General features: G+C 47.0%; 2 protein-coding genes across 5 annotated transcripts in view; both read right to left on the minus strand.

The window, feature by feature from the left end:
* Ap1s3 (adaptor related protein complex 1 subunit sigma 3) overlaps positions 1 to 2,239 on the minus strand; it is a 59,288-nt gene extending 57,049 nt beyond the window's left edge. Inside the window, exon 1 of one of the 3 annotated variants that reach the window (XM_008767284.4) lies at positions 1,911 to 2,239. In XM_008767284.4, the coding sequence (XP_008765506.1) occupies positions 1,911 to 1,913 (3 nt within the window). In that variant the 5' untranslated portion in view covers positions 1,914 to 2,239. The remainder of the gene's footprint in view (positions 1 to 1,910) is intronic. The other 2 variants (NM_001172150.1, XM_063267515.1) reach the window with 2 other exon arrangements.
* A 1,216-nt stretch (positions 2,240 to 3,455) lies between these two features.
* The window catches only part of Wdfy1 (WD repeat and FYVE domain containing 1), an 81,603-nt gene continuing 72,517 nt past the window's right edge, over positions 3,456 to 12,541 (minus strand). For both annotated transcript variants that reach the window (XR_010054584.1, XM_063266998.1), the window contains one exon: positions 3,456 to 3,878. The gene's annotated coding sequence lies outside the window, so the exon portion shown is untranslated. The remainder of the gene's footprint in view (positions 3,879 to 12,541) is intronic.

Below are 12,541 nucleotides of genomic sequence, written 5' to 3' on the forward strand. Positions count from 1 at the left end.
TGGTGGCTCACAACCATCTGTAATGAGATCCAATGCCCTCTTCTGGTGTGTCTGAAGACAGCTAACGTGTAATGTGTGTGTGTGTGTGTGTGTGTGTGTGTGTGTGTGAGAGAGAGAGAGAGAGAGAGAGAGAGAGAGAGAGAGAGAAGGAAAGAGTTTGGCAAATTCCTCTAATCTGCCCAAGAGAAGACAGCTGAATTTGTTGGCCTATTAATATTTCAGAACACTTGGACTCAAGAAAACGTCACTACAGTCATTGAGAGAATGCAGGTTAAAAGGGCACCATAGGACCTTAGCATCCTTATGAAAATGTGTTTGATCTTGTGAACCTCTAATAAGCCCTTTGGGACCCTTCCAGGCTTCCAGGCCACAAATGAACACCTGTCGTTAGGAACAGTTGCTATCCCACTAAACAAATGGACAAACCCAGACAGAGGGAGGTCAAGCAGCGACAGGTAAAGGTGACCACCTGATTTGGAGGTTACAAGGGTGGCATGAGATCATGGAGGGGAGGAGCAGGCAGTGCTAGTAACAGTATTTCCTCACAAGGGACAGCAAGGCACACACACACAGGAGGGCAGGGACTGGAGGGAAAGCAGGAGAAACTTCCCAGATTTCTGAAGGTCATTTGACCCGGGAGGAGAAAAACAAACTCCCACCGTGTGCTGTTTAGAACTCAGGGTCCTTCCTTCCCTCAAATCCTGCCGGTTCTTACAGAAGTAAGCAGCTTTGGGCCCCATCGAAACTTGGGGGGCCCTTATTCCACCTCCATTAGGCAAATGAGCTGTCTTCCTGGGTACACTGTCACCTTGTTCCTTGGGAAACCTGAGCAAGCCAAGAGAGCTGCTCCATTATTTACAGGCTCCTTTTTGCACCACCCTACATTAACCAGGAGCCCTCCACAAACAAAACTGGGCACGCTGAGAACCTCACCGACATTCTCTGGGCTCTCTGTCCCGGTGCCTCAGCAATGAACTACTACTGTTCAACTAAACCTTCGGTCTAAAGTCACCCGGAGCTTCTCTCTGCTGTGCGTCCAGAGAGCGCCTTCCAGAGGTCACTTCTCTGAGGATTTGGGAAGTGTGCGCAACTGGGAAGTGGGACAAGCTGCCCACCCAGTCCCTGTCCCCGCAGAAAGCCAGCGCGAGAGAAACCTCAAGTAATGCTTCCACCCAGAGCTGGATCTCCACTTCTGAGTGTAGCGGGTCTCCGGGCTTTCATCTTGATAGGAACCCCATCCCACCCCACACAAGCCAGCCCATTCTCCACCATCAAAGGGTTCATTAAGTGTAGAACGGATAAAGTCACTTTACCTGTTAAAATTCGAGCGAAACAAAAACCAAAACTCTAGTTTTTGAAGAACTGCTACCTGGTATCTCTCCCGCCTCTCCAGTCACAACCAGGGGTTTCGTTTCTCCCCTTCACAGTAGCCAACCGCTCCAAATGTTGCGCTCTCCCCTGACCTCCCGGAGCTCAAATGTCACCTCCTCAAAAGGGCCACGGAACTAAAAGTTGCCTCTCGGGTGGGTTTCTTGAGGCTTGGGAGTTCTCCTCACTCTGGGAAGTTATTTTTATTTCACCATTCCATCACCGTCTCCTTCCCTAGGCATCCTCTCCTACGAGTGTTAAGCAACTGGTCCCCCGCGACATCCCCAGCGCTTGGCTCGGACCAAGTGATCAGGGAAAAGAGACTGAAATGAATGAAGCGCGGTGCCCGGTGTCCGTGGGACTCGCAAGGGGAAGACCCGCACTGTCCGGAGCAGCCGAGCCACCCGCGCGTTTGACTCGGCGGTACCCGGAGCAAGACTCGGCGCGTACCCCTTCCCCGGCCGCGTGTCCGGCCCTGGAGCCGCAGGTGTCACCTGGAACGTGACCGCCCCGGCTCCACCGCGATGCTCAGCCCTACTCACCATGGTGGCCGCAGCCGCCCGGGTCCCGACAACAGCGATCGCCCGGGATGCGAGGGCCAGAAGAGACTGTAGCAGCCCGGGCGGCTGACAGGTGAGGCGCCAGCCTCAGACCATGGCTACTTCCCACAATGCCCTTGAACTGAAAGTTTGCAGACTCCTCCCCGCACCGGGCCGCTCCTCCCCTCTGCTCCTCCCACACACCTTCCTCCTGGCTTCCTCCCGCTGCCTCCTCTGCCTCTCCAAAGGCCTCCCCCTCCAGCTCCCCCTTTTACCCTTTCTCACTCCCTCCACCTCTCCTGGTACCTCCTTTGCTCTCCAGCACCCGCGGGACCCCGCAGCTCGCGCCGCCCCTCTTCACCGCTAGCCCCGCCCAGGGCGGTGCTTGCACCTGCGCGCGCACCTTCTGCGCTGGCGGCGCGGAGTACCCCGGCTTCCCGCTTGATCAAGGGTCTGCTATCCTTGTTCTGCTGCCACATTCACCAATAGGACCCGCCGCGGTGCGACTGACAAGAGATGTTTTCCTTTACACCTGAGAAAACTGTAAAAAGCAGTCTGGCCCTACACCTCGGGGAGAGAGGGTTCTCAGAGCTAGAAGTGAGGTGGAAAATGTTTTCATGCACACTTCCTTGAGTTTTGTTTTGCTTTTTACCAAAATTGCAGTTCAAGAATATGCATAGCCTTCTCGCCTAAAGTTTTCTAGTATGTTATGGTACTGAAACTTGGGCTATTTTGTCTGGTTGACCAGTTGGTTTTGTTCCCCTTGATTTTTAGGCCTAGACTGTTTGTGTTGTTTAAATTAAAATATAATTAAACCCTTTAGTTCCCCCCACGTATAGCCACCCACACCGCCCCCGCACATTTTCTTTTGAAACCATGGCTTTTGTCTTTAGGTGTGTATGTGTGTGTGTTACTGCTCGGTCTTTTAGTGTTGCTCTTATTGGCTAAACATGAGAGAATTTTAATTGCTGTTGTAAAGAATCTCCAAGTCTCTGAGGTTTTTTGTTTTGTTTTTTAAGATTTGTTATTTCGGGGTTGGGGATTTGGCTCAGTGGTAGAGCGCTTGCCTAGCAAGCGCAAGGCCCTGGGTTCGGTCCCCAGCTCCGAAAAAAAAGAAAAAAAGAAAAAAAAAGTTTTGTTATTTCATGTATGTGAGTACACTGTCTCTGTCTTCAGACATACCAGAAGAGGACATCGGATGCCCATTACAGATGGTTGTGAGCCACCATATACTTGCTGGGAATTGAACTCAGGGCCTCTGGAAGAGCAGTCATTGCTCTTAACCTGTTGAACCCATCCCTCCAGCCTAGGTCTCTTGAATTCTAAACAGAGTTTTTTTTAGCACATATTAATTTGGGGAGAATGGACTGGTTTTGCCATATGCCTGAAGAGAAACAATGACCCATGAAAGTTTAACCTTTGTCTAAATGGCTCTTAGACGGAAGTCCTCTCCAGGATCCATTCTGAACCTTCTGCTGGATATAGGCACCCCTCCCCCACCTCATCTAGGGACAGGAAAGCAAAGAGAGCTCCAGCTGGGCTTCCGAGTTTCTCCCACAAAAGTTTATATTGTTTTTCCCACATGCCAGGCTCTAAGGGGGAGTCCGGTGATGGCTGAGGGGGCGCGGGTTGTCTTTTTGCTGGTGCTCACAGTCCCCAACGGACAATAGGTGATATTCAAATTGCGACGACGCCCAGGAAGTGCTTAGGAGACCCCAACTGGTGGGCTAGCAAGGAACAAATTAGCTACTGTAAACTACCCGGAAGCCTGGTAGACTGCCCCCTGGTGAGGTGATAAGCCGTCCAAACAGAAGCCAGAGCACTGAAGGAAAAGACAAGTGCTGGACAGACCCCAAAGGCAGCCTCAGTGGCTGGAGCGCAGTGTCAGTCCGGGAGATCTGAAATCCCGCTACCTCCAGGTTCCCAGTTGCCATGTTCTCTAACGATCCTTTTAAGCTGGTGTTGTGACATCTGCAGGGACATAGAAGAGGATTATTTGGCCAGAAGTAAAATAAACCCCAGGCTGTGTGGGGTAGTTTGCCTACTGTAAAACAGAACACCAGAAAGCTTCCTTTCTTTTCTTTTTTTTTTGTTCTTTTTTTTCGGAGCTGGGGACTGAACCCAGGGCCTTGCGCTTGCTAGGCAAGCGCTCTACCACTGAGCTAAATCCCCAACCCCGCTTCCTTTCTAAATTCGTGTTCTGGCCAGGCCTCCCTGCCTCCCTAGCTGCAGTTGTCTCATGCCTTCTTCCATCATGGCTCTCTCTCTCTCCAGTGCAGAGCACAGCTCTGCACCACTCGCCTTGCTGAACCATCTGCAAGGCATTCAAAGCCTTCTGTTTTGAAGGTTTTTATCTACAGTGGGAAAGAGGTGGGATTTCTAAAGAGCTTTAAAGCTAAAGAAATCTCAGTGAATTAAGACAGAAGTCAAATACTGAACCAGGAAAGTTCCCTGAGTATGTGGCCCATGTTGTAGAGGGCGAGGTTAGACATTAACTTAAAAGTGAGTAGCCTTCTTTGCCTTCCCTCTGACTCTGCTGAGATGGGCAGGGGACATAGTGCTGGGCTTCTGATGTCTAAAGGGTTTCTCTCTAGATTCTCACGGCTTACCCAGTCATGCTAAGGGCGGCTACGGTGGGCTGAGCATTTTACATAGGTTATCACATCAGCCATCAAAATGAGAAATGTGCCCACTGTACTGTTCAGATGAATGCCTGAGGCTCTAGGTGGCAAAGCCAGAACAGGCTCAGCTAGTAAGGGACAAAGCCATCAAGATCAAGTCTGAGTCCTGAGCCTGCATAGTAACTTACAGATTCAATCGGACTTTTCTACACCGTCTTTTTTCCTTCTCTCCCTCTCTCCCTCCTTTCTTTCAATACTACTGATTGAACCCACGACCTCACCTATGCTAGCAAGAGCTCATATATTGAGCTAAATCCTTAGCCCTCTTCTTACTACTTTGAGAAAGGATCTCACTAAGTGTCCTGGTCAGCATACACAAGCTAGGGTCGTTTGGGTAGAGGAATCTCAAATGATGAGAGTAAATGCGGGATGTTTTCTTGATTGATGAGTAATGGTCCAGCCCATTGTAGAAGATGCCATCCCTGGTCAGATGGTCTGGGATGTATAAGAAAGCCAACTAGGAACTAAAGAGATGTCTCAGTGGTTAAGAGCACTGACTGCTCTTCCAGAGGTCCTGAGTTCAATTCCCAGCAACCACATGGTGGCTCCCAACCATCTGTAATGGGATCCAATGCTCTCTTCTGGTGTGTCTGAAGACAGCTACAGTGTCTCATATAAAATACAATAAATAAATCTTTTAAGAGAGAGAGAGAGAGAGAGAGAGAGGAGAAAAGAAAAGAAGAGAAAAGAAAAGAGGAAAAAGAAAAGAAAAGAAAGCCAACTGAGCAAGCCAGGAAGTGCAAGCCAGAAAGCAGCACTCCTCCATGGCTGCTCCTTCAGTTCCTGCCTCCAAGTGTCTTCCCTGAGTTCCTGCCTAGGGCTCCTCTAATTATGGACTATAACCAATAAGCCAAATGAACAACCCTTGCCTTCCCAGTTGCTCCCCCCCCCCAGCTGAGGACTGAACCCAGGGCCTTGCACTTGCTAGGCAAGCGCTCTACCACTGAGCTAAATCCCCAGCCCCCAGTTGCTTTTGATGACGGTATTCATCCCAGCAATAGAAAGCTAAGAAGGACACTAAGTTTGCTTGGGTTTACTTTGAGCTCAGACAGTCTTGAACTCAGCCTCCTATGCCCTGGCCTATCTTGCTCCTTTTTAAATTCCTGGTTCTACATCAAGGCCATCAACCACCGTGCCACATTCCCCTAGAGAAGACTCAGAGTCCTGGTAGCTAGAGATTCATCCACTGCTGAGATGCGCCCCTAGTCTGGCCCCTAAGGGACACTGGGATTTACAATCTGTTGTATGAGCCTGAAGCCATTATGATTTATGTTTTGGCTTGGGTTCTTTCTGGGCATACACATGTGACCTAACACCCTGTCAGGACTTTAGACACCATGATGTAGGAGTTTCAATTCTGAGAAAAAGCAAAGGAACAGAGATAATGCAGTAGCCCTGAGTTCACAGTAGGAAAAAGAAAACACTTGGAGAATGACAACAAAACAAAATGACAAGAGCTGAAAAATCAAAGTAGTAACACTAGAAACTGAGGGCCATCGAGCTCCAAGTACTAAACAGGAAGAGAAGCCTAGGAGAGGCAGCAAGCAAGCCAGCAGCAACAGGCAAGAGTAATTGGGCCCAACCCTGCTGTGCTTTGTTCTCTGCTCTGCTATTAATGTCCCGGGCAATCACCATCCACAGAAATCCCTTTGTGGTATCAAGGATTCATCTGACCATGGTGAAACTTTCAGTTTCTGGCCTTAAGTGCTTTAGGGAGTCCCTTGACTTTGCACAACAAGCCAGTTGTAAGTGAGAAACCCTGACCCATATGTTTCTAGAGAACATATGTTTCAGAAACTGCTCATTCATAAGATCTTAGAGGTTCTGCATTACATGGAAAGCACAAGCAACCATCCTGGTAACACGTCACCACCCCTACTCCACCTCCAAGAAATACCAGCTCATGCATTACCTTTTCATCCAAGTCTGTGCTCTCCACAGAAGATCAGGGGAAGAAAAGAAGATTATTTTAAAATAGGTTTTGCTTTTGAGATAGGGCCTCCCTGTGTAGCTCAGGCTATCCTTGATCTGCCAATCCCCCTCCCTCAGCTTCCTAAATACTGGGATTGCAAGCAGCACCCCATGCCTAACAAAGAGGTTTCAAAAGTCCAAACCCTATCCCTGGGGGCAGTAAAGAAACCACTGAACTGGCAACTCCATGGTTAGGAGGAAGATTTTGAGAGAAAGACAGGGAGGGAGAGAGGGAGAGAGGGAGGAAGGGAGATAGGGAGAGAGAGAGAGAGAGGGAGAGAGAGACAGAGACAGAGAGAGAAACAAACAGAGACAGAGAGAGAAACAGAGACAGAGACACAGACAGACAGACAGACAGACAGACAGACAGACAGACAGAGAGAACAGAGGCATTTGGACAAGTCTAAAGCAGATAGGAAAAGAAACAGACTGGACATATCCAGGACTAGATAAGTAGGGGATGGAGAAACCGTGCAGGTTATAAGGTTATAAGGATCAGTAGGTAGGGGAAGGAAAGCCTGGGAACTAGAGCTGCCTTGGAGTTTAGGGTAGAAGAGCAGGTGAGAAGGGCCAGGAGACCCATGTGGGCTTTGATATGAATGACAAGTACCCGTGAATAAGGACCAGAATTGTCTAGAGGCTAGCATGGGCTTTGATATGTAATTGTAGGTGTAGCCAAGGGAAGCGGCCCTTTCTAGCTGACAGAAATCCATTTCCTGGGGCCCTAAGGAACGCTGCAGGTGAGCTTTTATTTCTCCTTCAGCTTGAGCTGAGCCAAGACTGGCTTTTTGGGTTCCCTTTGGACAAGGCACTATGATTTAAATGTGTCCTCCTCAGAATTGAAACTTAATTCCCTTGGTGGGTACATTAAGAGGCAGGGTCTTTAGTCAGGCATTATGCTGCATACCTGCAACCCTAGCACTTAAGAGGCTGAGGCGTAGGGGTGGCAATGACTTCAGGGCCAGCCTGGGCTACCTGTTGAGCATCAGGCTAGCTAGGGCTATACAGTAAGATCCTGTCTCAACAAAACAAAACAAAGAAGTAGGATATACTTACATCATAAGGGCTCAGTCCTTATGACAGAGCTGGTGGGAATTAGATTAGGCCCTTTGACCCTCTGTCCCTTCTATTGTATAAATACCTATCAGTCCCTCCATAGTAAAAGGCATTCAAGGCTTACCCTCTGAAATGATCCTGAGCCCTCAGACAACAAAACTACTGTCATCTTACCCTGTACTTCTGGAACTGTGAAAAATACACACCTTTGAGGTTTGTTGTCATTGTTGTCTGTCTGTCTGTCTGTCTGTCTGTCTGTCTGTCTGTCTGTCTGTTTGTAATATCCAGTCTTGGATCATTTGTTACAGTAGCACAAGTGGACTAAAACACCTACCATAGGTTCTTCCTTGTACTCTACTGTTTTATTTTTCAGTACCAAAGATCTTGAAGAGACATTTATTGAACATGTACTCCATACTCCATACTAAGAACTGAGCTGATTCTTTTTTAATCACTGGATAAAAAAAAAAAAAAAAAAAAAAAAGAACGGGAGGGCTGGAGAGATAGCTCAGTGGTTAAGGACTGCTCTTCCAGAGGTCCTGAGTTCAAACAAATTCCAGCAACCACTTGGTGGCTCACAACCATCTGTAATGAGATCTGATGCCCTCTTCTGGTGTGTCTGAAGACAGCTACAGTGTATTCATATGTAATAAATAAATACATCTTTTTAAAAAAGAAGTTTTAGAGAAAGGAGTGGGAAAAGGAGACATGATCTCTCTCAAAGAGAGGTTACTGTGTAAAGATAGTGAGTCGGCTCAGTGGGTAAGGAAGCTTCCTGCCAACCCTGATGACCTCAGTTTGAATTCAGGACACAGAGAGAATAAACTTGAAAGTTGTCTTCTGCCTACCACAGTCTTTCCATGACAAGTGAATATCCACTAAGATGATAGATAGATAGATAGATAGATAGATAGATAGATAGATAGATAGATAGATAGATAATGCAATTTTAGGTGAGTGGTCAGTATTATGCAGGAGACACATTCAGCAAATAATAGCTTCCATGAATATGTAGTTATCTCAAATACTCCAAAAGGAAAGGAACAGGAGCTATGCAGACACTTAATAAAGAAATTCCTTCCAGATGATCCACCTGATGCTTACCTTTCCAAAGCCCAGTGACCCACTGTCCTGTAATTCCTAGTTTGGGGTTGGGGACTCAATATACACATGAGCTTTTTTACAGATGACAGGTAACACGATTTATGTAAGTCAGTAATTTGATTTCCTGCAATAATAATTATTAACCTCAAATATGCACATGCCCAGAATCAAGAAGCCCAAACTAACGAAACTAAACTCTGGGATACTGGAGGTGAGAGTTCTGCATCTTGACCTCCAGGCTGCAAGGAGAAGACTGTCTCTTCCACGATGGGTGGAGCCTAAGCATAGGAGACCGAGAAGCCCACCCCCACGGTGATGCACTTCCCCCCACAAGGCCACCCCCATAGTGATGCACTCCCCCCACAAGCCCACCCCCACGGTGATGCACTTCCCCCCACAAGGCCACCCCCACAGTGATGCACTCCCCCCACAAGGCCACAAGCATTCAAGTCTTTGGAAGCCAAACCTATTCAAACCCGTACAGGGGTGTCTGGGAAGAGTAGGGAAAAGCTGGGGTGTAGACGATGGATGTACAGTATACATCTATCCCATGACAAAGGGTAAGTAAAACATATTTTATTTTTAAAAGACTGGGTTAACTGGTAGAGACATGATCAAGCCGGATTGACATTTCCTGAGGCCAGGCTCAAACACTAAATTTTTTGTCCACTTGAACCAGTTTAGTATACTGCTTGTCACCAAATTGATTCTGAACAAGAACTGGTCAGAAAAGATTCCCGGGAGACCTGAGCCAAAGGTGGCCATCAAAAGCTCACATAACAGAAAATGTGTAAGACAGAGCTTTAGAAATACTACAAAATTATTCTTCAGAAATCACTGTGTTTGATGCAGCATGGAAAGCTGAACGTCAGGGAACAAAAGGAATGATGGATGAAAAAAGATACAGGACCCTGGTCAAGAGCTCTAAATGGTTTCCAGAGAAAGGTGCTGGGAGGCTACGGAAAAAAGATTATAATTTTTCATTTACTGCTATGTTGTGAGAATTTCCTGTGGTCAATTTCTAGTTTGAAAAATAATATTTAAATGATATAAAATAGTCCATTCTTGGGCTTTTCATATCTGTTTTGGAATAATTGAGTAATATAATTTGTTATCTCTGTGGCCTTATAACTCAACCCTGAGTAGTCCCAGTTATGTCTTCATAACTAAGGAAAGGGTTCCCGGTACTGATGGGACTCCTTTCAGTTCCTGATCATGAAACTCAGCGGCCTGAGGCTCTCTGGCAGCCTCTCCTTTCCCCAGCTCCGATTCCCTTCCTCCTTCAGCATCTTCTCATCCTTCTTCCTTCCTCTTGGGCGAACAGAAGCAATCAAGAGAGCACTTTCTCATACCCAAGGCACCAAGCACCCCAACCCAGCCCTGCCTCAGTCTCTGACTCTTTCTTGTGCCATCCCTATCACAATAACAACCATCTGCATGGCTCCGCCACTGAGCACGGTATTTCCCTCTCCTTCATGCAGACAAAGATCTAACTCAGCAACGTCCGCTTTTATCATCACTTCCTGCTTTGAAGATTTCCTGTTCTGTTCAAACACACAGCAATCTGGGGGTGGGGATGGGGGTGGGAGCGAGAGCTTCTTTAGCCTCATAACTCCTAACGGGCACCCCGACTTTCTGCTTCCTTCTGTAGCTACCTTTACTTCCTTGCATTCTGCCCCCGACCCTCTTCCATGAGGCTTTAGCACATAGTTCTCCTTGATGGTTAGCACCCACTCTTCGTGTCTTTGCATTTGAGCTGCTCCGACCAGGATGCACCACTCAGAGTAGGCACTGGATCCTGCTGCTTCCTTGCTCTGGTCCGTCTGACTCTGTTCAAGTCCTTCTGTCCTTCCCGACCTCTAAGCCACATCATGCTGCAGCTGCATCTTTGTTCTAGTCCTGCCTTTCCCTTCATGCCATGTGCAGGGAAGTGGGACAGTGGGGTTCCAAAGCTGCTAGCATAGGTTTGGGTCTTTGGAGGCCAGCTGAGTAACTAGACAAGCAGGATGTACTGAAGGATGTTAAGTCAGGATAAGGATGGGAAGAGTGAGGGAGTAGGCTAAGGGATCAGTGGGTCTGGAACAAAGCTGTGCTTGAAGGTTAATGTGAGAAGATATTTGACCACAGGGCATAGACACAAAATGATAAAAGGAACTGTTCAAGCTGTGAAGAGTCCATCTGGGGAAAGTGTAAATGTATCTTTAAGATTTGAGAAGCACCTAGCTATCAGTTGGGAACAGGGGTCGACATATTTGTGTAAGGTAATGTCTAAGCATGCATCACAAATGCACACACATGCACACAGCTTTCGACAGAGGTTTGTTTCAGTTGGGTTATGCTTGTATTGTCCCTAGAAGTCAATCAACAAAGAAGGTAGTGCACGCACTCTTGAGTTGTTTTCACTTTTATATGAGTGTATTCACAACATGCTCTCCCTGCAATCAAGCCTTAGAGCTAGAGCTGTAATGGGGACTAGATAGGTCCTTGAGGAAGGTGACAGAGTCAGGAAGACAGATGTTACAGGCTGATCATCATCTAGGATGTTCTCCATGGTGGATCCATTTCAGAGAAAATCCAAGACTTGGCCATTCATAAATCAGCTTTGTCCATTGTCTGTAGATAACATCAGCTCTCTTAAGACATAGCTCACACATACCACTGAGCGTGGTTTAGCCTCCCATAGTAGAGACATTGCAGACCAGTAAGAATATGACATTATTACAGAACAGCACAATAATCCCATGTCTACCTTTATCTTTACATAAGAGGCTTAGTGGTATCTTAACTTAGTTGATCCCTTTATTTATATGGTGGTCTTTTATCACACTCTAAATGTTTGATTGTCTTTAAGAAAGAAAAACAGTGCACAGCCAAAGGCAGAGAGTTATCTCTGTCTTCTGACCATTCCTGAAGCCTGATGAATTCTTACCAATAATCCTTGGAATCTTCAAATAGACTCATCTGGAGTCATCAAACAAGACTCCTTGGGAAACAAATAGGTCTTCGCTTTAGAACAGAGCCCACTGTGGGAGTCTGGTTAAAGGCTAACTCAACTGAAGACAAGCGGGCCTCCTGGGGAGCAACTACTGATTCTCTCATCTGTTCAGTCTTCTTAACTACAAAGTACCTCAAAAAATGCATGCTGATGCTATCACCACTACGCCTAGAGGAGCACACTCTGTGGTACACAGGTGCACCTTAGGAATGGCTGGCAACAGTAGCCTCAGGAAAAGAATGCACCATGCCGGGCTCAGTGGTTAAGAACACTGACTGCTCTTCCAGAGGTCCTGAGTTCAATTCCCAGCAACCACATGGTGGCTCACAACCATCTGTAATGAGAACTGATGCCTCTTCTGGTGTGGATATAAATAAAATAAAAATAAATCTTTAAAACTCAAGAAGTTAGACCGCAGGGAAACAAATAACCCTATTAAAAAATGGGGTTCAGAGCTAAACAAAGAATTCACAGCTGAGGAATGCTGAATGGCTGAGAAACACCTAAAGAAATGTTCAACATCTTTAGTCATAAGGGAAATGCAAATCAAAACAACCCTGAGATTTCACCTCACACCAGTGAGAATGGCTAAGATCAAAAACTCAGGGGACAACAGATGCTGGCGAGGATGTGGAGAAAGAGGAACACTCCTCCATTGTTGGTGGGATTGCAGACTGGTACAACCATTCTGGAAATCAGTCTGGAGGTTCCTCAGAAAATTGGACATTGAACTGCCTGAGGATCCAGCTATACCTCTCTTGGGCATATACCCAAAAGATGCCCCAACATATAAAAAAGACACGTGCTCCACTATGTTCATTGCAGCC

The sequence above is a fragment of the Rattus norvegicus genome, chromosome 9 (genome assembly GCF_036323735.1).
Source record: "Rattus norvegicus strain BN/NHsdMcwi chromosome 9, GRCr8, whole genome shotgun sequence".
Classification (NCBI taxonomy): Eukaryota; Metazoa; Chordata; class Mammalia; order Rodentia; family Muridae; genus Rattus; species Rattus norvegicus.